Source organism: Hevea brasiliensis, chromosome 7 (genome assembly GCF_030052815.1).
Source record: "Hevea brasiliensis isolate MT/VB/25A 57/8 chromosome 7, ASM3005281v1, whole genome shotgun sequence".
Classification (NCBI taxonomy): Eukaryota; Viridiplantae; Streptophyta; class Magnoliopsida; order Malpighiales; family Euphorbiaceae; genus Hevea; species Hevea brasiliensis.
The window spans coordinates 12,078-37,734 of record NC_079499.1 but is presented as its reverse complement, the minus strand read 5'-3'; the positions used below and the strand labels follow the sequence as shown (position 1 = coordinate 37,734).

Here is a 25,657-nt window from a genome sequence, read left to right as displayed (position 1 = left end):
GGTTAACCTGCTTTTCTTCTTCGCAGGTTGTTATTCAATATTTGTGTAATTTTAATTACTCCTAGATTTTCCGCATGTGTTAGAAATATTTAAATGATTCGGGTCTGTAATATAATTATTATGTGGACCTGTAAAATTATTATATGCATGTTTGATGGATTGGATGAGGGAGCTGAGCTCCCATTTATCTTTATGTTGATTTGAGTATGTGGAGGGTGGTGAGCTCCCAAGTGATGATATATTTTGTTTACAGGTCAGGTGAGTCAAAAACTCCCCGTTGAAAGGTCCACTTTATGGCCGGACTCCGTCCGGTTGACTTCTTGAAATTGGGCCCAAATGGGCCTTAGAGTTGGGTTAAGTGAATAGTTAGGCTTACTACGGGCCTCGGGGGCTTTAGGCTGGCCTAGGTCCTAGTGCCGGTCCGGCCCATAGGTTGGGTCGTGACAGAAAGATAGAGATTTTCTTTGAAAGACTGAGAGACCATAATAATTTCCAAAAGTTCTCATTGTGGGCCTAGGGTAATGAATGTGGACTAGCAAATGACAAAAAACTATGTGAATTAAAATAAGAAAAGGCAATCTGGTAACCTAACTTCACCATATAAGAGCCATGGGTGGAGTAATGTTAAACAAGTTGATCTTCCCCTTGAAAGTGTTTTACCGAGATGGCTAAAATAAATTTAACTTCATCATCTTCAAAGTTTCTCTTCAAGGTATGAATGTTCCAAGAAGTGCCATTTGCTCCTCTAAGTTGGGAAACCCAGTGAATCGAGGGATCATGGTTAGCTTTAACTCGCAGAAAATGAGAAAAGGCCAAAAGGATCTAATGATCATGTTTGCAAAGCACTGAAGAGCCATTATCCACTTGCCACCTTATTCCTTGTTTAAGAAATTGTCTACCCCAAATAATACTTTGCCACCCCCAAGATGGTCTAGACCCTCTTTGAGCATTCATGAAGGAAGAATAAGGGAAGTATTTTCCTTTGAGCAATCGAGATAGAAGAGTGTTGGGATTGAAGAGAATTCTCCTCCCTTGCTTGGCCAAGAGAGCCATATTAAAGCTTTCTAAGTCTCGAAAACTCAATCCTCCATTTTTCTTTGGCGCACATAACTGTTTCCAAGAGACCTAGTGTATTTTGTTCTCTCTTTATTTTTGGCCCCACTAGAAATTAGCCATAATATGATTGATCGATTAACACCACAAAGAGGGTAGCAGGAAATAAGATATGGCATAAATGGGAATTGCTATAGCAATTGCTTTAATGAGCACCTCTTTCCCCCCCTTTGAGAGCAGCTTCTCCTTCCACCCTGCTGTTTTGTTCTAGATTCTTTTCATAAACCTGAGCAAAGGCTTGAGTTTTGGATCTGGAAATTGAAGAAGGGAGGCCCAAAAATTTTTCATAACCTTTAATATTGCAAATTTGGAGCATGGAGGAAATATGCCATCTTAAATTTAATGGAGTGTTCCTATTGAAGAAAATAACGGATTTAGCACTATTAATTGACTGGCCACTAGCCGAAGCATAGAGCTATAGGATATGCTTGATTGTTGAACTTCCCTTGGTCTAGCATTAGAAAAAATAATTGAATCATCAGCAAAAAAGAGATGGGATATAGCTAGACCATGTCTCGAAATAGATACCCTAGGAAGAGCTGCAATTTGATTTTATGGGATAGACTATGGTGAAAGGGGATCTCCTTGTCTAATGCCTCTGGAGGGAATCATAAAACCATATTTATGATCATTAACTTGCATCGAATATGTAACTATGGACACATAAGCCATATTCCACCAAATTCACTGCAAACGAAAACCAAAGCTAACCATGATATGCCAAAGATAGAACCATTCTTACACACTTGTATTTTCTCAATTGCTGGTACCAATTAACACTAACACATAAAACTTTTATTTATATTAGTTTATAGGTAGTGGATGGAAATTTCAAATGATTCTTAAATGTTGGTAATGAAGAGTTCTCAAAGCTTCTCTAGAGTCAGTTGTGAATTGTTTCTCTAAGTCAGTGATGAAGCTTCATGAATGGTGGTGAGAAGCTTTTCCAAATTGTTAAATTTTTTTGCACTGATTAAATCTTCTAGAAATGGTGAGGTGGTGTTGATATCTTCAATAGCTTTGGTCTCTATACATTTGATGCCAACGGGTGCTTTAGAAGAAGGATTGACTACAAAGGTTTTAAAGGGTCAGCCATCCTTGGGGACATTATTGGTGCATTTGTTAGTGTCCAATCCCTCATTGTTTGAAGCATGCCCTATCTAATTGAGCTTCTGAGATCGTCTCCCATTTCGACTATATGGGGATGTGTTGTTGGTTTTTGTTGGTTTTGTTAAGGTCCTCTTTGACATTAGTGGGGCTTTTTTGGTTATTTTTGTCTTAGGCGACATGACTTGGGCCTTCTTTTGTGTGATACAAAAATGTCACTGGGTAGTGTTTCCCAGTGTCAAAAACATTTCCCCATTAGAAATGACATGACATGACATGGCTCAGAGACGTTTTTGGGCTATTTTAGAAAATAATAGAAATGGGAAACATGTTTCTGTGGCCAGAAATGCATTTAAAAAAAAAAAAAAGAAAATGGATAGGTTAAAATTGCAAATAGGACAAATAAATTGCAAACAAAATCATGTCACACTTCACATTCACAATCAACAGAAGATAAAGAAGAAGATAAAGAAGAAGGGGAGGAGGAAAGGATCAGACCTGCGATTAATGGCAGTAATAGCATCCAGTAATCGACAGTCAGTGCAGTTGAGGATTTGCATCTCCCTTTCTCTTCTCTGCAATCTGTATCTCCCTTTCTCTCTGCTCTGCCTATCTTTCTTCCTTTCTCGCGTCTCCCTTTCTCTGTTCTGCTCTGCCTCTCTCTTGTCTTGTTGGCTTTTCTCATTCTCCCCATCATTCTTATCGCTTCTTCGGTTCGATTGCAATCAAAATGGGTTTTATTATGTCGATTGTTTGATTAGTTTATATATTGGAATTGGTTGGAGTTTTTAATTTGATTTGGTTTGATTAGATGATTGGTTTATGAATTATATGAATAGAAATTATGAATCTGATTTGGTTTGCTTAGAATTAATAATTTTTTTCTTATCATTTAATTCATTATTTTCCTTGTTATTAAATTTTCCTTTTTTTTTTTTTAATTTCTTTCTAAAACAAATTTATCAAGATACTTCCATTAATTAATCACAATTTTATTTCATTAATTAATCACAATTTTATCACATTTAAAATCAATTTTCTCTCTAAATGTATATTCCATAATTAGATTTTTCTCAAACCAAATTTGAAGAGTTGTCATAAATATTTTTTTTTTTAAAAGGAAGGTAAAAAAAAAATCCTCTCAAATTCACTAAAGATTTCCAAGATTTGCCATATTTTTATAATCAAAGTTTTAAGGGAAATTAAGGACAAATATAAATATATTTTTAAAGTTATTTTTAAAATTATAAAATTTCAAGTTTAAATTCTAATTAATGATAAATAAAAAAAATTCCAACATTCAAAATTTGTATTTTATATTAATATATTTTATATTTTTGTAATAATTTACATATAATTTGTTTAACTCAATTTGTTTTATATATCGTCATATTATATATTAAAATTTTTCATAATAAATTTTATAGTCAATTTATTCAATTTTATTGCTTAATTCCTTAATCTTTTAATATATAATTTGTATTGTGCTTTAATTTTTAGTGTATAATTTGTTTGAATAATTTACAAATGGATTCTTCAAATTCTAATTCTACTCAAACAAATAGCACTAGTGTCACTTCTTCAAAAACTAGGGAGAAAGAATTTAACCCTTTGTGGAGATATGCGACTAAACCTGAGTAAACTGAAGAAGGTGGGGGTAATTATAAATGGATATGTAATTTTTGTAGACTAAAAAAGCAAAGGACCTATACTAGAGTGAGGGCTCATTTATTAAAAATCATTAGGAAAGGGATTGGTGTGTGTAAAAAAGTAGGGAATGATAGTATTTCTGAAATGATAAAAGAGGAAGATGAGGCAATAAACAAAATTACCAATTCACAATCTAGACGAGTTCCTTTGACTATTAGTATAACTTATGTTCATTCACTGAATATAGCTGAACTAATATTTTAACAGCTTTAAAGAAAAGAAAAGTTATTGATTCTCCTCTTGGTAGAGCTTTTGACTTGCAAACTAGGGCTCAATTAGATGTGGAGATTGCTAGAATGTTTTACATAGGGGGTCTACCTTTTAATTTTGCTAGAAACTCTTATTATGTGAGTTTCTATTCCTTTGCTGCTAATCATGCTTTGGGTGGCTATATGTTGCCTAGTTATAACAAATTGAGAACTACATTACTTCAGTAAGATAAGACAAATGTAGAGAAGTTGGTTGAACCAATTAAGTGCACTTGTTTAGAAAATGGTGATAGTATTGTTAGTGATGGATGGAGTGATCCCTAGAGGAGGCCTTTGATTGATTTTATGGTTGTTTCTGAGTCTGGCCTTATGTTCACCAAATCTATAGATTGTTCTGGTGAAGTGAAAGATAAACAATTCATTGCTAATTTGCTAAAGGAAGTAATTGATGAGGTGGCTCATCAAAAAGTGGTACAAGTCACTACTGATAATGTTTTGAATTGTAAGGGTGCTAGAGAAATCATTGAGGGAATGTTTCTACATATTTATTGGACTCCTTTTATTGTGCATACTTTTAATCTTACTTTGAAAAATATATATGTAGCAAAAAAATAGAAACTAATCAAGAAACTTATAATGTGTGTCATTGGATTACTGAAATTCATGGGGATGCTTTACAAATCAAGAATTTTATAATAAATCATTCCATGAGGCTTGCAATTTACAATCAGTTTAGCCCTTTGAAGTTGTTTTCAGTTATTGACACTTGTTTTGCTTCTATTGTTGTGATGCTTAAAAGATTTAAACTCATTACGCGTGCTTTAGAAGCAATGATTATGAGTGATCAATGGGCACAATACCAAGAAGATGACCAAGGCAAAACTAGATTTGTTTGTGAAAAAGTGGCGGATCAGCATTGGTGGGAACAGATTGATTATATTCTTGCTTTTATTGGGCCCATTATGACATGATTAGAGTTTGTGACACAGAAAAACCATGCCTTCATTTGGTTTATGAGTTGTGGGATTCTATGATTCAAAAGGTGAAGAAGGTTTTTTTTTTCATGAAGGAAAGTAAGCAGACGAGTTTTCTCTTTTATCTTATGTGGTTCATCAAATTCTTGTTGATTATTGGGCAAAGAGCAACACTCTCCTTCATTTTTTGACTCACTTATTAAATCCAAGGTAAATTTCTAAGTTAGATACTCATCTTTTTGCTATAATATTTTTCTATTACCTGAATTTATTTTCTTGTTTTTGAAGATTTTACAGTGAAAAATGGCTTCAAACAGTAAGAAGGTAGAGTGCCTCCTCATATGAATGGAGAAGTATCAACTGAAAGAATTAAGTGCTTTACGAGAATTTTTTTTTTTTCTAATGAAGATGAGCGAATTTGAGCAAATGATGAATTTGTAAATTTTTCTTTGAAAAATGGGCCTTTTGCAAATCCTGATTTTATTGTAAATACGTATGCTACAGATCCTAGGAAGTAGCAGGCATGTTTTGGTTTCAATGCACCTTTACTTCAAATGTTAGCTTTTAAAATGGTTGGACAACCTACTTTCTTCTCTTATTGTGAAAAGAATTGGAGTACTTATTCCTTCATTCATTTATGTAGAACGCATAAAGTAACTTTAAAAAGTGCAGAAAACTTGATTTTTATCTATAATAATTTTCATCTTCTGTCGAGAAAATACTCATAATATTATGATGAGAAGGCAAAATTATGGGATCTTGGTGGTGATCTATTTTGGAGTATGGAAGATGTAAGAGTTCTTGAGTTTGTCAATCTTTCATTGGATGAACGAGAATTAATCTTTTTTTTTTTTGATGAAACAGCTATAAGCATTGAGAAGGAGAAAAACAATGAAATAGAAGAAATGTTATAAATTTTATTATCTTTTTTCCTTTTAACATTTAATTATCTTATAGTTTATATTTTTTCTTATAAGTATAAAACTTAAAAATATGCTTCTTTATTTATTATTAAACATCTTTTTATATATATATATATATATATATATATATATATATATATATATATATATATATATATATATTTTCTTCATGTCTTCCTTTTCTATATTTTTTAAAATATCATTTCCCGTGTCCGTTTCCACGTGTTCGTGCTTCTATTTCCATGCTACATAAATTTCAGGGCTATAAAAGGATCCACCAAGTTCTAGGATTTTTTTTGTCCAGGCTTGCTTCTAATATAGTTCTCTATGAATGCAATCTATATCTATCTTTCGGGGGAAAAAAAAATCTTCTTCTCAAATCTCAATTCTCTATGTTCTGCAGCTTTGCGACTCTTTCTCCATATTGATTATTAATTTATATGATAAGCAAGAAGGAGAGTTGTTCTTGACATACCCTGAAATGGAAATTGTTCTTCTGGGGGTATTTTCCGATTGTTGGGAATTGAACGGAAAAAAGAAGATTGTGGGATGTTGACAACTCCAGCCATGATTTTGCCGGTGGGATCAAGAATGGAAGTAGAAGACGACCTGTTCCAGAGAAGTGAAGTGCTAAGCTATTTTAAAAAATTATAGTATACATTTTTAAATTCAAACCCTTTATTTATTTGTTGGATTTAAAAAAAAAATTAAATAATATAAATAATTAAAATTAATTAAAATAAATTAATTATAAAATAATTAAAGAATTTTTAAAAAATAAAGATTAAGAGGTATTTTTATAAAATATAGAAACCATGCAATATTTTTATTCAAAATTATCAGTGATTGTAAATATTTTTTAGGGGTCAAATAAGGGAAGAAAAGGCATAAAATAGGGGAAGCACCAAATTGGAGGGAGTCGAGAGTTAGGGACGGAGCGAGAGAAGATGAGCTACGTATTAACGACGCTGACGAAGAAGAAGGAAATAGACTCTATAATCAGAGACACCATCGACAAGGTTCTCGTCCTCCGCTTTGGCCGTGCATCCGACCCCGGCTGCCTTCACCTCGATGACCTGGTATGGTTTCTCCCTTGTTCTTTCTTTATTTTAGGTTTGGCTTTTTTTTTTTTCGTGCTGCTCAATTTGTTAAAATTTTCAGCTATCGAAATCTGCTCGAGAGGTTTCCAAATTCGCAAATATAGCTTTAGTAGATATAGACTCGGAGGATGTTCAAGTTTACATCAAATATTTCGACATTTCTTTGATTCCTTCTACCATTTTTTTCTTCAATGCTCATCATATGAAGATGGATTCCGGGTATGGTTGCTTTCTTTTCTTTTGATCAATTTCTTGGTTTTCTTTGGGGGAAAAGAGTATCAAACAGCTATTTTTTTCAGGACTGCTGATCATACTAAATGGATTGGTGCATTTCACACGAAACAAGATTTCATTGATGTAGTGGAGGTATATTCATTTCTGGATTTGCTAATTGGCCTATTTAATTCATTTCAATTTGTGTCCTTTTTATGCGCCAAATTTTAGAACAGTGGCATTTATGCACTACGATGCTAACCCATTTTTTTGGAATGCTGAAAATTATTTGTATATGTTATTGAGAAACTCTCCTCCACCATCAGAAGGGTTCTAAATTTTTTTTCAAGTTACTTAGTAGAGTGCATCTGGATGCTGATTGCATATCTGCTTAGTAAGCAATTTTCGACCAGAGTTCCTCAATGATGTCTTAGAGTCCTTAACTCATTTTCCCTGTACGAACTTAGAGGTAAGGTAGCAAGTCTGTTGCACTAGTCATCACTCTTTGGTATTGCAGCGTTCTGATGTTATATAGCATAAGTGCTTCCCTCTTGGATGTAATTCCCTAATGGAGTTGCAGTATTTTATGGTGGCAGTAGTTGGAAACTGCTGATCATGCAAATAAAATATATTGATAATTTTAATTGAGCAAGTAATTCATGTACAGCACCAAATATAAATTAGTAATCTTTAGGCACTCGTCTGTCATCAGAGTTGGCAGTTTGTACTTTCTTAAGAGCAAATGGCTAGATATTAACTTATCAATTTTGAATGCTCAAGAAAATAAATAAAAGACAGCTAAGAAGAGGAAAAAGAGTTCTTGAAGTGAGAAGTTTCTGAATAATTTGTGTTCATATAGTTGTCTCTACAAAATGTGAAGAACCTAGTGCATGGAGAGTTAAGAGAACTACTATCTATTTCTCAAAGCTTTGGTATGGAATTGTGACTTTTTTAACCATGAAAAATCGTGGAATTCTTAAACAATTTTAGGGAGATGATTAGGAAAGCTGTGAAGTTCAAACAGGTCTTGGTAGTGACCATGACAAGAGAGATAGAAGAGGGCCTTAAGGAGAGAGGGAGGGAAGAGGTGTAATGTGGTAAACATAAAGGGTAGAATTAGCATAGGCTTTCTTCTCCGCCTGTTTGTTCGGATTCATGAACAGGGATAAAAGCTTTTTGGTGGGAGAATTTGAAATACCTGAAAGGAAAGTACAATTTCACATGTACTTTTTAATGTTTGGTAGAAGATTTTCTTTTCTTTTACTGTTCCAAATTTTCATTTATTTCAACTCCATATATAAATGCAACCTATATTTTGTCTATGCCAAATTCAACTTTCATATTTTACAATGGATCATAGTTTAATTGCCTTTTTCTTGCCTCTGGTGGATTTGATTCTATAATATAAAGAACTAAAAAATTGCTTCTGATTTTTGCAGGCTATATTTAGAGGGGCAATGAAAGGCAAAATGATTGTGAATTGTCCTCTGCCCCAAGAGCGAATACCAAAATATCAGTTGTTATACAAGGATTTGTAAAGGTGGCCTCTTTAGGTCTTATGTAATTTCTAGGCTTATATTGTACTGCAATTATGATTTTCTGATGTCATTTATAAATGTATACTGATTACAAGAATAATAAAATTTTCTTTCTTTACAGCTGTAAAATGTTGCCTTCTTTTGTTTGGAGACTTCCACTCAATTCTGTGAGAGCTTACCATTGCTTGCTTGATTGATCGTTGATATGGAAGGAATTACTGTGAACCTATTGATGAATTTCAGGAATTAACAAGTGTACATTTGACGGCATTTGCATTATATTATATTTTTTTGCTGATCTTTTAAGTTAAAGCAAAATTAGGACTGGCATGTTGCGGATTTCATCTCGGTCTGCAATTTTTCAATGGAAATTAGATGAACTTTGGAGTTGAATAGAGCGCCCATGGATGAAAATATGTCATTTGCACCCTACTGTTTTTTCTGGAGCTATTTTTCTTCAAGCAAGACTTGGTCTGTCCTGTTGCAGGTTTCATTATTTTATAAAACATGCTTTATATTAGTATATTAATTGCCAAATATTATTGCATGCGGATGTTTCTTATTTGAAAAATCGGTTAATTGTGTTAGCGAACTTCATGGGATTAAAGAGATGAGGAAAGAAATAAATCAAGCTAGACCATTGCCCCTTTTATTGCCTTCCTCCCTTGTAAAAGACAGATTTTTCCATACAGTAGTAAATCAATTGAAGCAAAACATTGAAACATGCACTATAATTGCAATGGCAAACTAAATTGATATCGAGTCTTGACAAGCCCATTGCGAAATCATGAAACTGAAACACACAAGACTCAACTTTTGCACTGGAGGAAAGCTGACATCTTTATTTTCAAACTTGCAGCACCCATAAGATGTCTGTTTTATTTGATATCCTCTAGAGCTACACATGGACATAATGAATTACATGAAAACAAATGTCTAAAGAGCATCCTTTGATAAAAACTCGTTACTTCTAACCTTTCGAGCATTGCATAGCTCATCGACACAATCTCCTCGTTCAAAAACAGCAGCAGCCCCCATACCTGTGCCTGCAATTATGTCCGAAGCCTCAAATTGTTAATAGGTGTAGCCAATACACAATTCAAATGAAGATTGTGGCATAATAAATTCTAATAATTCACTTTCGCTTATCTCAGCTTTAAAATGCTTGTTCATTATAAAGAACGCTTCTGTTTAAACACTTTCATATGGATCATTTATTCCAGTTTAACATCTGGTGGTTAGAAAGCATCATTCTTCACTATGTTGGTTGCACAAAGAAATGTGCATCATTTGCAAGATTCCAGAATCCCGTTTTGGTTTCACAACTGTAATACATTGTCATGCCCTTAATAGTGTTGGTCAGTCTGTGTGGCATGCGGCATATGGATGGAGAGACAGAGAGAGAGAGAAAGAGAGAGGGGGGGAGAGAGAGAGAGAGAGAGAGAGAGACCTATGCACATTGAGATTACTCCAAAGCGGCAGTCCTTCCCACGACGCTTCATTTCATACAGAAGAGTTGCAACACAGCGGGCACCTACACAAAAAGCAAAAGATCAATTATTGCTAACTGATAACAACAAATAGTTTCAAAATCAAAGTAAAATTCTCAAGTCACTTGCTACATTGTCTAATTTATTTTAAGTGCCATTCCTAGACTGGTGATTGTTTTATAGCTGATCATGCATGATCCACGTATGTGAGTGCAAGTGTGTTTCTGATGCATTCTCGGTATATATGGTACATTAGCAACAGTCCATTTTTCAGAGAGATATCACTGTAAGTACCTGTAGCACCCAAAGGATGCCCAAGAGCAATTGCACCACCATTGACATTGACTTTTTCTGGATCAAGCTCCAGTTTCTTACAACAATAAACATACTGGGATGCAAATGCCTGAACAAAGAACAATGGTTGCTTAACTCCAAATTACTGCAGTATTACTAATAGCACCACCAAAATTATAAGCAATCTTTAATCTGCTCTACCTCATTAATTTCAAACAGGTCAATATCATCAATTTCTAGTCCAGCAGCTTTCACTGCAGCTGGAATTGCAAAAGCTGGGCCTACTCCCATAACAGCAGGATCCACACCAATAGCGGCAAAACTCCTGCCAGAAAAGCAAGTGATTGATAGATCAAGGCATGTAGGTTTGTTTCTCAATTTCAACCGTAAAATAATTCCCACCCCCCTCCTCTTCCACAAAACCCCTTTCTCAAACCCCAAATGATACATAATGCGAAGTTGACAATCATATCTCTATCCACAGAGGTCTAAATGACACTGAAGGCAAACCATTGCCTCAAGAAAAAACAGTAAAATAAAATGATAATACAGAAATTTTCTTAGAATGTTCTACATATTGTTGGTATACTGGGATCAATAAAAACAGATTGTATGATCAATCCCTTATATCTCTCTTTTTTGTTTATTGTGGCCAAAGAACACTTCAGAAATACCCACGGAGTGTGCTAATAATCATAATGTGATGAAAAGGATGTGAAACAAAATATAGTTAATAAGAAGGAAAGGTATGGTATTAACAAGTCACCCTGATTACTTAGTTCAAGGTTTAGAATCAAGTGTACTACAATTGCAAGCATCAAATGAGCCATATTTGGCATTTGCTAAGGGAAATATTCCTCTGTGAAAACAAAATTAAGCACCTGAACACCCCAAGAATTGGAAGTCCCTTCTGCACAGCCACACTTCTTTTAGTAAGAAGGACTGCACCAGCACCATCACTGACCTGGCTAGCATTACCTAAAGTTAAATTACCATCAGATGTCAGTTGCATGATCTGGGGAACCAAATATTAACTGGAAAATACGGCAATATTAAATACCAGCAGTTGTGGACCCATCCTTTTTGAACGCAGGCTTCAGCTTCGCCAGATCTGCCATGTTTGTGTTTGGTCGAATTCCATCATCCACTGAAATTGTGACAGACTTCTCTTCACCAGTTTTTGGGTCTATGATCTTTGAATAACCATCATCAAGTTAAAAACATGACAAAAAGAAGAAGGTAGAGCCTCATCAGCATTTGTTCTTTCGTTTACCTTTGTAGAAACTGGGATGATTTCATCTTTGAATTTTCCAGATAGAGTCGCTGCAGCAGCTTTCCTATGAGATTCAACCTATACAAAGATAAAGTGTAAGATAATTACAAAGATAACAAATAATGTCTCCATAAAAAGATTAAGGTAAGTTTAATGTTCTGTGGAACTTACTGCAGCCTGGTCTTGCTCTTGCCGTGTAACACCATAACGCTGTGCAACATTTTCAGAAGTGATACCCATAGGAAGAAGACAATCTCGAGCTTGTACAAAGGCATCTACCTTTTCACAGCACAAATCCAGTTCACATATACCATTCACAAATTACTCAGTCCTTCAGAAATAATAATAATAATAATAATAATAATAATAATAATAATAATAATAATAATTTGGAATTACTCTTGGGTTAACTTGGGAAACTCTGCCAATGGAATCCACCGTCATGCACTCCAACCCAGCCCCAATGCCTAGTATTGGGAAAGAAGAATAAAATTAAAGTGCAAAGAAGGTCATTAAAATATACAAATATTCCAAAATCACTCTTACCAATGTCATAAAATCCAGCTTTTATGGAAGCAGCAACATCAGCAACTGCCTGCAGGCCAGACGAGCATTGCCTGTTGACTGTTCTGATGGGCACCGTTTCTGGTTGAAACAGATAAATCATTTACAAAAGAGAAAGATAAACTAAAAAAATCTGGAGTCTTATTTGAAGAAAAACATCCAAAGTTGCATATCAGTCTATCACGCAATCCAAAATTTTGTTTATGCCTTCAAATTATATTGGTAAGATATGTATCCAAATTCTATGAAAATGAACACAGTATACTGAGTCCAATTACAAAAAAAAAAAAAAAAAAAAAAAAAAAAAAAAAAAGAAGAAAAAAGGGTTCTTGCCGAAGAGTACACAAAAGTCATACCAGGAAAACCAGCATAGAAAGCCGCCATCCTGCACTCAGTTGCCCTTTGTGAACCAGGAGGAAGAACTGTACCAACAACTATGTCCCCTACCTCACTTGGATTCACATTTGTTTTCTCTATCAGTGCCTACAATGAAGTTCTATAATTTGTCAAGGTAGGTAGATAAGTGCTGATTAATGCCTTGAATACAAAGCAGAGAAACATAAACCTAAACTAAATGTATTAAGAAACTATAAAATTCATAAACATTCAATCAAATATACATCTAACCTTCAAAACTGAGCCAAGTAGATCATCGGGATGGGTATCCTTGAAACCACCTCGCTTGGATTTGCAAATGGCAGTGCGGTAAGCACTGTTTAATTTCAAAAGTATAATAAAAAAAAGGAATCAGAAGAGGGCATAGAAATATTAAACACACACACACACACACACACACACACACACACACACACACACGCACTTACACACACACACTAGTATAACCAAATATCAAGAACTGTTTAACATCTTTCTTCACATATCAAGAAACTTACCCCACTATCACCACATCATCACCAAAAGCAGCTGTCCGGTGATATGCAGCGTTATCTCCAGCCGCACAAACTGAAGTCTAACAAATAGATAAGAAATAATCAGAGACAAATCACCGAACACAAATCAAATTCAGCCATACGTTAATATCTCAAGGAAGAAACACTGTTCTAACATCCCAAAAGCAAACTAAAACCACAATAGCAAGATCATTCACGTTAGTCTAGTAAATGAAATCGACGATCTTAGTAAACGTCACAAGCAAAAGCAAGTAAGAAGATTCTCTTTTCTTTTCTTTCTCTTCCCCCTTTCTTTTCTACAGTGATCTAATCCCCTCCCTTTGACCACAAATCACATCAGCTGACTCCATTTTGACCATAAATCATAGGCAAAAAAGCACCAAGGCAGAACAAAATTATCTCAAACATTCAACCCATTTAACACCCTTCAATTGAATCCACTTCTAATTGCAATCAACAATAATGAAACAGAACACATACACCAAACATGCAATAATGAATCAAAAGAAACTTACAGAAAAACAAGCCGACTCATGGGACTGCAAAAGAGCAGAAGAAGAAGAAGTGGGTTGCAAATGACCAAGAAGAACTTTCTGTCTGTTTACTGCTTTCTCCATTTTTCTCCCTCCCTATCTCTCTGTGAGAATGGGTACTGTCTGAAATTATTGTAGTTTTGATTTGAGATAGACAGCTATATATAAATACCAAGCTTTATTTGTACTGGAAGAATTCAGGTGTTCCCAATTACCAAATGAAGAGGAACCTCCTCCAGAACCACGAGTAGTGGAAATTTCTTGGATAAACGAAAGTGTGAGGTAGGTATCAGTATCACTCGCATTCACATTTATAAATGAAAATAAAATTTAAAGACCAAATCATTATAAACTTATTTTAAGACTAATTTGTGATTGTGAGTTTTATTAAATTTTAGAAATGTAATTATAATTTATCATTTAATAGAATAAAATAAAATGGTTAATAATAAATTGTGAAGAGTAAACAAATCAAATATGAAAGAGTTTTTTTTTTTTTTTTTGTTATTTGGGGGTGGAGAGGCGGGCGAAGTGATGGTGGTTAATGGTGGTTGGGTGAGAAAGGCTGCTTTTTTTATGGAAAAAGCAAATGTGAACAACTGTTGACAATTGTAAATGAGAAGTTAAATAAAAAACAATTAAAAAAAAAAAAAAAAGGGAATGGACGTGAAACACGTTTGAAGGTCAAGTTAAGAGAATGGCTGAGTGGAAGGGGGCTTTCTCTTTTCGGGGAAACTGATGGTCACCAAATATCTTTTACTTTATTATTTTGACCGATGGCTTTCCACCATTGCTATTATTATTTTTGTAATTTTAACATTTCATTTATTAAATAAATTTATTTACTGTAATTAATTATTAATTTATTATAAAGCATAATTTTTTATATCATTGATATAAAAATTAATAATAAATGAATATATTTTATTAAAAAAAAAGATGTGATTTATCAAATGCTAGCGATGAACTTTATCTTCCATTTTCATCAGACATATATGAGCTATAGTTTGAAGTCAAAGTCAAGACAGTAATTGCTAATGGGTGAAGAAGTAGAATTCAAAAAGTAGGGTCGGTGAGGCAGACCTGAGAAGCTGACTTTCCAATCAATAAGCAAATCCAACACTCCAAGGTAAAATTTCCAATTTAATGCATTTATAATTAAATTTATTTTAAAAAATTAAAAAAAATAAAAAATCACAACCAGCTAAAAAGCTTTCAAGTCCCCATTCAAATTCTAGTCAGATCCCATTCAGCTAAACAAAAGGAGGAAAACATAATTCTTTAAAGGGAATTGAAAGCTGAAGATGTGAAACAGATGAGCCATAAGCACATTTCGATTTATCTTTCCCCTCTTATGAGTGTATACACACATAACCCTGTGAGTTTTCTAGCCAAAAAAACATACTGGTCAGAGAATCCTAATGCTCTGTTTATCTTTTACCTTTTTTTTTTATACAAAAGAATAAACAAATGAAGATATTTCATTATCGAAGGTGAGAAAACACAATTAACAGGATAATATAAACTCCATCCATGCTCACCCTCAAAGGCCTCATCTTCTATGCCAAGGGCTCCTATACAAGATACTAGCCAATTCTGGTGCTTGAAGATAGAAACAGGTTACATATATGCTGCTGATTCATGAGAGGAATTTTGCCTTCACCTGTCTTGCCTGAATATTATTATGTCCCTTTGTCTGAAGCGCGAAAGACATAGCTCGAAGCCTATTTGTTATCTCTGTAAATGATGGTCGAGATTCAGGGTCAGGTGACCAGCACTGTTCCATCAGCGTCCTCCACTCAGGATCACAACATTCCGGAATAGGAGGCCGAAGAGTGTTTTTAACAATGCCACCTTCATTATAATTCAGCAAGCAAACAAACAAATTAAAAAGTACACACAGCCATCCATAATATCCACTTCATTCTTCCTACTTGCTAGCATGGCTTAAAAATGGAAAGAAGATCAATACAAGACAAAAAAAGAAACCAAGTCTTATTGAAGACCAGTTTATGACTGAAAATCAATCATGCTTTGATTAATCTAATCAATCGTTTGGAAGTTGGGACAAAGTAGAATGACTTAAAATGAAAATTACATTTCTCTCTTATAGCCAAGTTGGGTTGAGGTATTTGCCACAGTGCACTTAATTAGGAGGTAATTAAAAGGAGCACTCTAAATTATATAAAGTTCCATAAATAGTTGAATGCTCCTTTTTTTGTGATAGCAAATTCTTTTTGTTTTAAAATTTTTGCATAATTCACATGCTAGGTTACATTTGCTAGCATTTTCCCACCCAGTCATCCAGAATCCTTCTATACTGAAAATGGGGGGCATTTCATCGTGGTTCAGGTCTTTACTCCCAGAAAAAAGTACTATCTTCAGCACAACCACACCAATAAATTTGCCGCCTTCACCATTACCACAAAAGCCACTGTCCCCGCTCACCACATCTCCACCATTACTCAAAAGTCCCACGTATGAAAACCTACACACTTCCATTGCTTCCCATTCCAAGAGGGATTGTTTGGGGATAAAAGAGAATTTTTGACATTTCTGGCTGCTCAACACCATGTGTAATTTCAGATCAGACAACTACTTCATTGACACGTCTCAAATATAATGAAGTTTCCCCTTAAATGAATAGATTTCTCGAACTAGGGGGCCAGGGTATATGCTTTTGGAAAATAAAGCGACGTTTAGTATATTCTTAGAATTGTTGGTAGCTAATTTGCTATCAATTAATCTTTCTAGATAATTTTTATATTCTGAACATGCTTGTAAATCTCAATTAGAAAATTCTCATCCAGTGATTGAAATATGACCATAAACAGAATAAAAATTCTCATAACTATTCATTTGTTTTATATGTAAATCCCATGTATTTGCAAATGCTTAGATATCCCCATCCATATCCACAACTACTCACAGAGATGAGACAGTAAGGGAATTCCCAGGACCCAACCCCCATCTGGAACTCAGCAGCATTGAGAAAAGCGAAATGCCCAATCAAAACGCTCAAACCCCAGTAATCTGCAGCATAGTAGTGCCCTAGACCTGGACTTAAGGGAAAATTTGACATCCGTAAATTTGGAATTAAACTTAATATAGTAGAAGCCACTGCCATCTCCATCAAGTTCTAATTTGCGCCCGTTTTTTATCACATCCCAATAACTGAGTTGGCATCAATTTTATATAAAAGAAGCCAATTCCACCTCAACAGGAACTTCAAAGTGATCCAATTCCACATGATAAAACAAGGCATTCTAATAAAAAAAAATGTACGTATTTAGCCAGTAAGATATATAATTAGACATGGTGCATACATTTCCTTAAGAAATTTTCATCGTCCTTAAAATTTTCACATATGCCAAATGCCATCAAGTGAGCCCCCCAATATATTTATACTACAAATATGAATGATCCCAAATTTCATACGCTTTCAGGAAATCCAGTAGCAGTATGTTTCATGCCTTGTATTTCATTCTCTAATATTTTTTGTTTCATAAATTTTGGAGAATTGTTCTTTATAGTATTAAGTTTTGGAGCACGTTTTGTAAGTTTGAGGAAATTATCTTTTTCATAGAGCACATAATATCATTTCGTATAAATTTTTTTATGAAATTATATTTTATTTACTATGTGTTCCCTATTGATATCCTGATTTAGTAAATACAGGATTTATACACGAATAAACCCACATATACACAAAATTGCTAAATTTATTTTATATGGCCATTGTTAAATTTATTTCTTTGGCAATACAGAGACTATTATTGTTACCCGTGTACAGACTAAGAAAATGGTAATTACGAGAAAAAATCCCACTGCCTTTTTTATAATGATTCTATTTGCTAATAAAAGTAAAAGGGAAAGTTCAATGTTATTTCCACAACAGCATACGTAAATTTCCATCAAGGAATCAGTACTAGGTTCAAAACACATACTTACCGATGATAGCACCACAATGCATATCTGCATAAGGTTCCTCCCAGTCAAGATCTCCCAGAGAGAAATGCCAAATGAGAAAACATCAACCTGGCCAACCAAATACCAAATTGCTAATTGCCTTTGAAATGGATTCATTCAATTCCACATTGGCAAGACAGAGAGTGATAGGGATCAACTAACCTTCTCAGAAACCCGACTGCTGCTCCCATTCAACAATTCTGGTGCCATCCATGGAAGGGTACCTCGCACGCCACCAGATACAAGAGTATTCCGTTTGATTCTTGATAGACCAAAATCTCCAACCTGAAAACAGAAAGGGGAATTTATTGAGCATTGAATGCTTGAAATTAGAAAATCCTAATTGAAGCAACTTTGTTTAGAAACTTTCAGACATTAATGATTCTTAATTAGATAGAATATATAGTTCTCTGGCCTTTCATAAGATTTAGCATCACATGAAGTACACAAGAGAACATAATATGATGATGTCTTTCTTTAGCATAAACTGAGATGAGATGACAATAGGATTTAAAATGTTTACCTTGCAGATGGGTCTTTGTGGATCCCTTAAATTGACAAGCAAATTGTCACATTTCAGATCAAAGTGGACTATATTTTTCGAGTGCAAGTATTCCATCCCAAAAGCTGCATCCATTGCAATTATAAGTTTTTTGCGGCGATCAAGTGATCTGCATAGAAACAAGGCTCTATAAAATACATGTATAACTAGAATATGCATATATAGAGTAAACAAATGAAGATTGAATTTACCTATCCTTCTTAAGTAGGACATGCCTAAGTGATCCATTGACCATATATTCAGTCACAGTGGCTAAGGTTCCTCCAGCCCCATCTGGAACTACCCCATAAAATGCAACCACATTTGGATGATGAAGATTTGAGAGGATCTGTGCTTCTCTCCAAAAGTCTTTTGTCTGTTACAGCCAAACAAACCATCAATGTTATATAAAGGCAACTAGCATATTTAAAAAGTGAAAATCCATATAGAGGACCATACACAAAGCGAGAGTGAATTCCCCCTCCTTTCTCTTATTAGTTTCTCCTAATGAAATACCAGATATACCAAGATCAATTTACCAGACCAAGTGCATAAATAAGTAATTTCCCTTTATGTTAAACATAAACATAACATGGCTCAATTCTGTCCATGGGCTTCTTGCATCAATCAGATCTTCTCTCCTTCCTCACTCTCAACCATTATGTTTATATGCTATCTATGTTCCAGAATTTTAGCTAGCTTGTGATCCTAAAAGGCTAATGACTCAAAACTTTGGCTCAAACTCCAATTCCTTTTTTCATATCAACTATATATACCTACTGAATTGGTATCTTTTATGGCTAGCATAGGTATGCCAAAACACCTCAGGCGTTGACACAGAGAAAAGGTAGCTGCATATAACATGGAAGATTAGAAAGTGCATATTTTTCCCATTTTAAATAATTAAAAAAAAAACCATAAGTGGTAATTTAATAAATTTAATTACTATTGAACGGTATAAATATGTGGAATTTTTTTTAAATAGAGCTGAATAGCCAAAAAATAAGTTCTATATGGTCTACTCCAACTAGTATTAGATTAAGGCTTATTTGTTATTGTTGTTGTAAATGGTATAATTATAATGACTTGATTCAAAATGTCATATCAGCAAGCATTTTTCAGATTTTATGCACAAATATAATCCATGTCACTACATGAGGTTCATTTGCATACATGTCCTATAGTCTGGCCATAATTGACACCATGGCTAAAAATATGTACATAATTGATATTCAGATCAAACTTTTGGATTTGGATCGTTAGTCCTCCTAAAACCTGTTTGCAGATCTGTGTGTTCATTTGTACTCAAAATTTGTGATCAAGGGCAACTCACACCTTTATGTTTCAAATCTTTCTATAACAAACACTTACTAAACACATTACACACCAAATTTTCACAACCATACCTAAGAAATTAAAGCATATTTATAAAAGAAAACAGATTTAAAATCTTTAAAAGTAGAAAACAGGAGGCAGAACAATGGCAGAGCAAATTTGTGTCAAAGAACTGAAGAAAATGGGGCCTAAGAGGATATTAGTTCAAGGAGAATAAACAAACATTTAACAATTGTTGCCTTATCTAATGCTAATCTGAATGTTGAAGTTTAACTGGCAAGCAAAATTGGTATATGCCTTTTAATGGAGATCATACACCTGCTACAAGAATGTGGACACAAACAGCCTTTTTAAAAAATTTAGACATATGCTCAAGAAAATGTGAATCAATAACAGGTTATTCAGTGATTAGTGGTCATCCAAACAGGAAAAGATCCACCTTTCTAAAATGTATTGGAGAAACTCACCAAACGTTCTTGCTCTGATGACCTCCCCGAAAAGCAGCTCTTTTAATTCTTTTTATGGCAACATCTGTTCCACGCCATTTTCCATGGTAGACGGTGCCATATGTGCCAGATCCTAACTCTCTTAGTTCTTCAAGATCAGCATTCTTTATAATCTGTACACCAGCATTGGGTAACTTCAGTTGCAAATAGAAATTAATTATAAAGATAAAATGGAAATAAATCATAATATAAACAAAGCTTTTCATCACTTAATGTTAAATCATGAAAATGCAGCATATATAGGATTTCAGAGAAACTTCTGTTGCAAGAAGAAATTTAAATTGTTCCAAGAATAAGATGGTTTGTTCTCCAGAAATTAAATATGTCCAAGGAAGATAACTGATATAAAATATTCACAATCAGATATTTTTAAATGGTTGCACAAAACCTGCAAGCCATAGATGCTAGCTTCCATTTCAGCTATCACTGCATCCGTAATAGATTTATCCTTATCTCCACTATCATCCTTTATGTCCTATAAACAAAGCCATGATGCACATTAAACCTAGAAGTAAATTCATAAATGATAAAAACTAGAGAATACGAAAAAAAAAGTGATTTTTACCTCAAACTCAGTTTCTGGCATGATACTTTCAGATATTGTAGCAGAAGGAGATATAAAATCAGAGCTGGTTGGATCAGCAACATATGCGCGAACATGTGGGATGATACTCTCTGAATCTGTTGCTTTAGGAGGCATAAGGTCACTGCTGGTTGGATCAGTAACGGGCATAGAAAGATGTGGCATAATGCTTTCTACCCCAACTGCCGAAGAAGAACCAAAATCACTGTTGACTGAGTCAGCATCGTGTGGGACAACTGCACCAGAAGATTGAATGGTACAAGGCACATTACCAGTCAAAGATTCCACAGTAAATAATGGCTCCAGCTTATTTTGATCTTTATTTTTACTTGATGTTTTTGTTTGTGCTGACATAATATTCCCAACATTTGACTTCTCATAAGCAGATCCACCAAGAACCAACTTCTCAGCCTTCTGATCAGGGTAACTTCCATGGTCCTCGACAAGGTGAGAAACCTCTCTCTCATATGAAGCATCGTTAGTGCAATTAACTGCTGCAGCATGAATTTCATTCACATGCAAGGTTGTATTTGCACCAGAGTCATCATGAACAACAGATTGGTATGATTTTGTAGAGCTTATGAGCAAGGAATCTTTGTTATCCTTACCATTTTGACTTTCAAGGGGTTGAACTGGTGCTGATTCATGGGAAAATGAATCTTTAGATGATCCAGAGGTAAGATCAACCAAACAACTTTCACCACGAGGGTGCATCTTGGCATTTTTAAATAACTCCTCTACTTCTGGAATGCTGTTCCTTGGGATGTTGCTTCCTTGTTCACCATTCACTTTTCCATGCAAACTGCTGTTTTGGTCGCTTGCAGTCCTCTGGTCCATCAATAGGAGATCAGAAGGGGTTTGATAGTTCTGGGAGTGCTCCAAGAAGTTGTCTACAGAAGGTTTGAAATCAATGGCTGAGGATGCAGAGAGCCCATCCTCAGAGATGTTCATATTGTGTCCCAATACATCAATTTCAGATCTTGAGTTACAGTTGACATGAGGTGATTTGTTCTTGTATTTCATACCTCGACTGATAATTTCTTGTCACAAGGTCTTTCAGCTTGGTAACAAAATGGATTAATTTTTCAACTGCAGTCATCATTTCTGAATTCAATTCCACGCGACCCTTTGGAATTTGGCATTGATCATCAGCAATGGTAGTAGCTTTCTGAATGGGTTCATTCCTTCCTGCTGATTTTGAGCATGAAGAAAAATTCAGCAAATCCAACATATCCTGTGAGAAAGTAGACTCAATGTCCAGTAACTTACTTTGTAGGGAAGGATTGACAAAATTAAAATTCTTGTGCAGCTGCTCAGGCTTTTCTTGTGAAGAACTTGAGACCATTGAAGATAATTGTGTCTTGGAAAAGTTCAACGGAGATGATGGGCTCATCCCCTCTTGTGAACAGTAAGCAGACCGCATCCCATGCTCTTGTAGCTTTGAATCTGAAAAGGCATGTGGCATTCCATGATGAGAATCAATGGAGTCTACAGGCGCTGACAACAGACCCAAAGGATCATCTGGGCCCAAGAAAGGCTTCTCAGAGTGGATTGCCCTTTCCTTGTGCATAGGCCTCCCCCCAGAGAAACCATCAAAATTGACTTCACTCTGATGAAAAACTGAAGGGGTCAGATGTTCTGTGCCAAGATTATGGCTGTGGGATTGCACTCCATGTGGTTGGTCTGCCTGAAGATTATCAACATTTTTGCAATGATTCATCAAAGCTACCAGCCCTTGAGTGGGTTGTTTGCAAACAGTAGATGTGCTGCAGTTATCAGGTGGCAGCTGAGCAGTAATGAAGGAACTACAGCTCTCAACACTGGAGTTAGCACCATTAGATTTTACGTGAGAATTCCTAGAGTCTCGGTGCTGTATAGGAATTGGAGAAATAGGAGGAGACCGATAGGGAGGTTTGGTCATATAGTGGAATTCATTGGAAAATCTAGGAGGATGAAATGCATTAAAACCTGCTTTAGCCTCCAAAGGAAAAAGAGGAGATGGAGAATGTTTACGAAAGCTTGGATGGTGATCTGAAATATTTCCAGGTTGACTTGCTTCACTCGCTGAACCCTGCCCACTGGAGTTTTCCCTAGGACTAGGATCTAATACGCCATTTACAGCAAGAACATAGTGGTAGTTGGGGCTGTCCTGCTGGATGGCAGCTCCATCAAAAGAAGATGACTTTTCAGATTCACCCAGAGGAATCAAAAATATTCGAAGCCTTTGAGAACCCTCTAGCTTTTCAAGTCCATGGTATTCCTCTATCATATTTTGAAGATCTTCATCAGAAGACACAGATATAAGAGCATCAAGATCCTCACCTGGAAGCTGATACTTGATGGAGTGAGGTTGGTTGCAAATACCTTTAGTTTTCTTGACAAGTTCATACCATGTAAGATTCTTAGAAATGGAAATAATGCGGGTCTCTCCTCCCACATATCTTAGCTTTCCATCACTGGGCCTTGGCAAAATCTTACCCCCAGAACTGCAAAGGAACTTCATCTTTCCAGGTTGAGATATATCTGAAGAAGGGGATTCTAGCGCATGAAAGACTGAAGCAGATGGACCCAAACCAGCACCCCTATCACAATTCAATTTACTGAGAACCTTCCCTGATCTATTTACAGTATCGCCATCTTCCATTTTCAGTCTGTTTAACTTGTCAGCATATGCCCCACTTTCAGTTTCCATTGAAGACTCTTTTGCAGACACAAAATCAGAAATATCATCAGCAGACTCAGAATCCATTCTATTTAACCCAAGTATATGAGCAAGATCCTCATATCCCGCTGATGAATTTGATCATTAAAATGACCAAATCTGCTTTCACAATTTTGAGCTGTACTGGGCAAAGGGCAAATCCCTCTGGTGGTCACTCGATCCTGGAGAAACTCCATGGAAAATTCTTCACCTGTCTGCATGGATATATTATGTACATTTTTTCCTGACTTGGGAATAAAAGATGCCAGTTCCTGTTGTTGTTGAATCCTTCTACTGGAGGGACTAGGCGCCTCACTGGTCATTGAATCAGACAAGTTCTTGGACTTATTTAGCTGCACAATAGCATTGCATGTCTCTTTGATGCAGTATATCCTCTCCAACAAGCAAATGAATAACACAGAGATAACCAGCTCCTTATCTCCACGAAATGGACTCAAATCCAACTTTTACAGACCATTTAATAGGATCCAACTTTCACAATAACAAATATACTTTCACACAATATATGACCATTAACACTCCATGTACACAATTTATAACTTCACAATCAAACCAATGTAGATAAAATGCCCGCAACCCTCTCACTTCATTCTCAATCAAACCTAGCACATTTATACACATTAAAAAAAAGAAAAAAAATCTCTATTTTCAAAATTCACTCTACAATGGACAACCGGAACTTAAAAAACCCAAATGAAGAAATTTAGCTATATACATCCATACCCGTTCAATCACCTCTCTCCTTATTTCCACCCACGAAGGCCACATTCAGAATCGCAAATCCCACAGATCCAAAAGGCAAAATTGCTTTTACGAGAATCAATAAACACCAATCCACCCTATACCGTACGATCTCCTATTAACATTATGTACATCAAATCACGCTAAAACATCGAAATTAACAGAAAGAAATGCGCGTACATATATATACATAAAAAAGAAAAAAAAATTAAAATACCTGATTCTTAATTTCTATATCTATCGCTCTCTATGTATTAACAGTGGATGTAATGAGCCTCAGAGCTGCCATTGCTGGAACTGCATGGGAAGTAATGGATTGGCAGGATCGAAACAGAAGAAGGGAGAGGACATGGAATCCGAAATTTTGTTGAAAGGGGCAAGGGAAAGAATAGAGGAGAAGAGAAAGAGCGAGGCTTACGCCTGGAGGAGGATCAACATCTCTCGGGTATGGGGATTGAGAGGAGAGCGACATTGCCGAGAAATCAGCGGCATCGACACTAGAGAAATTAAAAATCCCTCTTTTTTTAACTGTAACCGATTAAAATTATATTATTTTTGTGAATTTCTATTGCTTGTTTATTATTCTCTCTCCTACGTGGACTCCGCTTGTTCGAAGTTTGAATTTATTACCCTCTCAAATTTGAAACTGAAAATATTAAAAAAATAACAATTAATTAAAAATAAACAATAATGCTGGAAAGTGGAAGCTTTAGAACGACCAGACATGTACGAGGTAGTTCCACATGTACATATAGCAACACGTCATCATCCACTGCCACATATTATGCTGGCTCGCCTTTTGGGCTCGCTGCTGTGAGCTATATGAGCGACACTATTTAATTAAAATAGAATAAATTAAATTAAATAATTTAAATTTTGTAATTTAATTTAATTTTTAAAATAATTTAATTATTTGATTTTAGAGATTAAAAATTTTAGTTATTTTAATTTAATTAGATTTAAAAAAATCGAATAAAATAAATTAATTTATTTTTATTAAAAATTTATAAATTTTATGTAATTTTATATATATATATATATATTATTTAATTTCATTGATTAATAGTTATTAAATTTAAATTAAGATCAAAATCATATTAAATAACTTAAAAATCAAATCTAAATTATAAAACTCATCAAAATTCAAAATCGATCAGTTTTAACCGAACCAAATCAAAATAGAAAGGTTTGGTTCAATTCAATTTTCTTTCATTTTAGTTTTATTTTGTTTATAAATATAATGATTCGGTTAATTTAATTTTAATAATTTAATTCAATTTGGTTTAATTTGAACCGAATGTTTAGCTT

The 25,657-nt window shown here is 34.8% G+C and overlaps 3 protein-coding genes, 1 long non-coding RNA gene and 1 pseudogene across 6 annotated transcripts; 2 read left to right on the top strand and 3 right to left on the bottom strand.

The window, feature by feature from the left end:
* Positions 1-2,586: 2,586 nt before the first annotated feature.
* LOC131181439 (uncharacterized) lies at positions 2,587-5,185 on the top strand. The gene is made up of 2 exons (XM_058149506.1): positions 2,587-2,804; positions 4,939-5,185. The coding sequence occupies exons 1-2, from the start codon at positions 2,593-2,595 to the stop codon at positions 5,108-5,110; spliced, it is 384 nt and encodes a 127-aa protein (XP_058005489.1). The 5' UTR covers positions 2,587-2,592; the 3' UTR covers positions 5,111-5,185.
* Positions 5,186-6,884: 1,699 nt separating this feature from the next.
* On the top strand, positions 6,885-9,416 carry LOC110649088 (uncharacterized). The gene is made up of 5 exons (XM_021803501.2): positions 6,885-7,115; positions 7,198-7,355; positions 7,436-7,502; positions 8,789-8,889; positions 9,009-9,416. The coding sequence occupies exons 1-4, from the start codon at positions 6,984-6,986 to the stop codon at positions 8,885-8,887; spliced, it is 456 nt and encodes a 151-aa protein (XP_021659193.2). The 5' UTR covers positions 6,885-6,983; the 3' UTR covers positions 8,888-8,889; positions 9,009-9,416.
* A 94-nt stretch (positions 9,417-9,510) lies between these two features.
* On the bottom strand, positions 9,511-14,316 carry LOC131181438 (3-ketoacyl CoA thiolase 1, peroxisomal-like). 3 transcript variants are annotated; one of them, XM_058149504.1, is made up of 15 exons: positions 14,168-14,316; positions 13,935-14,075; positions 13,402-13,478; positions 13,136-13,220; positions 12,865-12,991; positions 12,491-12,589; positions 12,344-12,411; positions 12,116-12,223; positions 11,945-12,022; positions 11,732-11,864; positions 11,553-11,649; positions 10,873-10,996; positions 10,672-10,780; positions 10,338-10,421; positions 9,511-9,933 (listed from the first exon to the last, which is right to left on the bottom strand). In XM_058149504.1, the coding sequence occupies exons 2-15, from the start codon at positions 14,034-14,036 to the stop codon at positions 9,824-9,826; spliced, it is 1,401 nt and encodes a 466-aa protein (XP_058005487.1). In that variant the 5' UTR covers positions 14,037-14,075; positions 14,168-14,316; the 3' UTR covers positions 9,511-9,823. The 3 variants fall into 3 exon arrangements, with proteins under 3 accessions (XP_058005487.1, XP_058005488.1, XP_058005486.1); XM_058149505.1 differs by having other exon boundaries at positions 9,511-9,785; positions 9,863-9,933; positions 13,935-14,265; XM_058149503.1 differs by having other exon boundaries at positions 13,935-14,263.
* A 941-nt stretch (positions 14,317-15,257) lies between these two features.
* On the bottom strand, positions 15,258-24,054 carry LOC131181612 (uncharacterized; annotated as a pseudogene).
* A 112-nt stretch (positions 24,055-24,166) lies between these two features.
* On the bottom strand, positions 24,167-24,921 carry LOC110649086 (uncharacterized). Its single transcript, XR_002493697.2, has 2 exons — positions 24,567-24,921; positions 24,167-24,464 (listed from the first exon to the last, which is right to left on the bottom strand). It is a non-coding gene; the product is annotated as an uncharacterized LOC110649086 (long non-coding RNA).
* Positions 24,922-25,657: the final 736 nt, after the last annotated feature.

Bases quoted from the DNA above. Each gene is read 5' to 3' on its own strand.
- LOC131181439 (XM_058149506.1), top strand. From the start codon at position 2,593: ATGGATAGGTTAAAATTGCAAATAGGACAAATAAATTGCAAACAAAAT. The intron at 2,805-4,938 runs GTATCTCCCTTT...GATGCTTAAAAG, and splicing joins CTTTCTCTTCTCTGCAATCT to ATTTAAACTCATTACGCGTG.
- LOC110649088 (XM_021803501.2), top strand. From the start codon at position 6,984: ATGAGCTACGTATTAACGACGCTGACGAAGAAGAAGGAAATAGACTCT. The intron at 7,116-7,197 runs GTATGGTTTCTC...TAAAATTTTCAG, and splicing joins GCCTTCACCTCGATGACCTG to CTATCGAAATCTGCTCGAGA. The intron at 7,503-8,788 runs GTATATTCATTT...TGATTTTTGCAG, and splicing joins ATTTCATTGATGTAGTGGAG to GCTATATTTAGAGGGGCAAT.
- LOC131181438 (XM_058149504.1), bottom strand. From the start codon at position 14,036: ATGGAGAAAGCAGTAAACAGACAGAAAGTTCTTCTTGGTCATTTGCAA. The intron at 13,221-13,401 runs GTAAGTTTCTTG...GAAATTAAACAG, and splicing joins GATGATGTGGTGATAGTGGG to TGCTTACCGCACTGCCATTT. The intron at 11,650-11,731 runs GTATTTAATATT...ATTTAACTTTAG, and splicing joins GGATGGGTCCACAACTGCTG to GTAATGCTAGCCAGGTCAGT.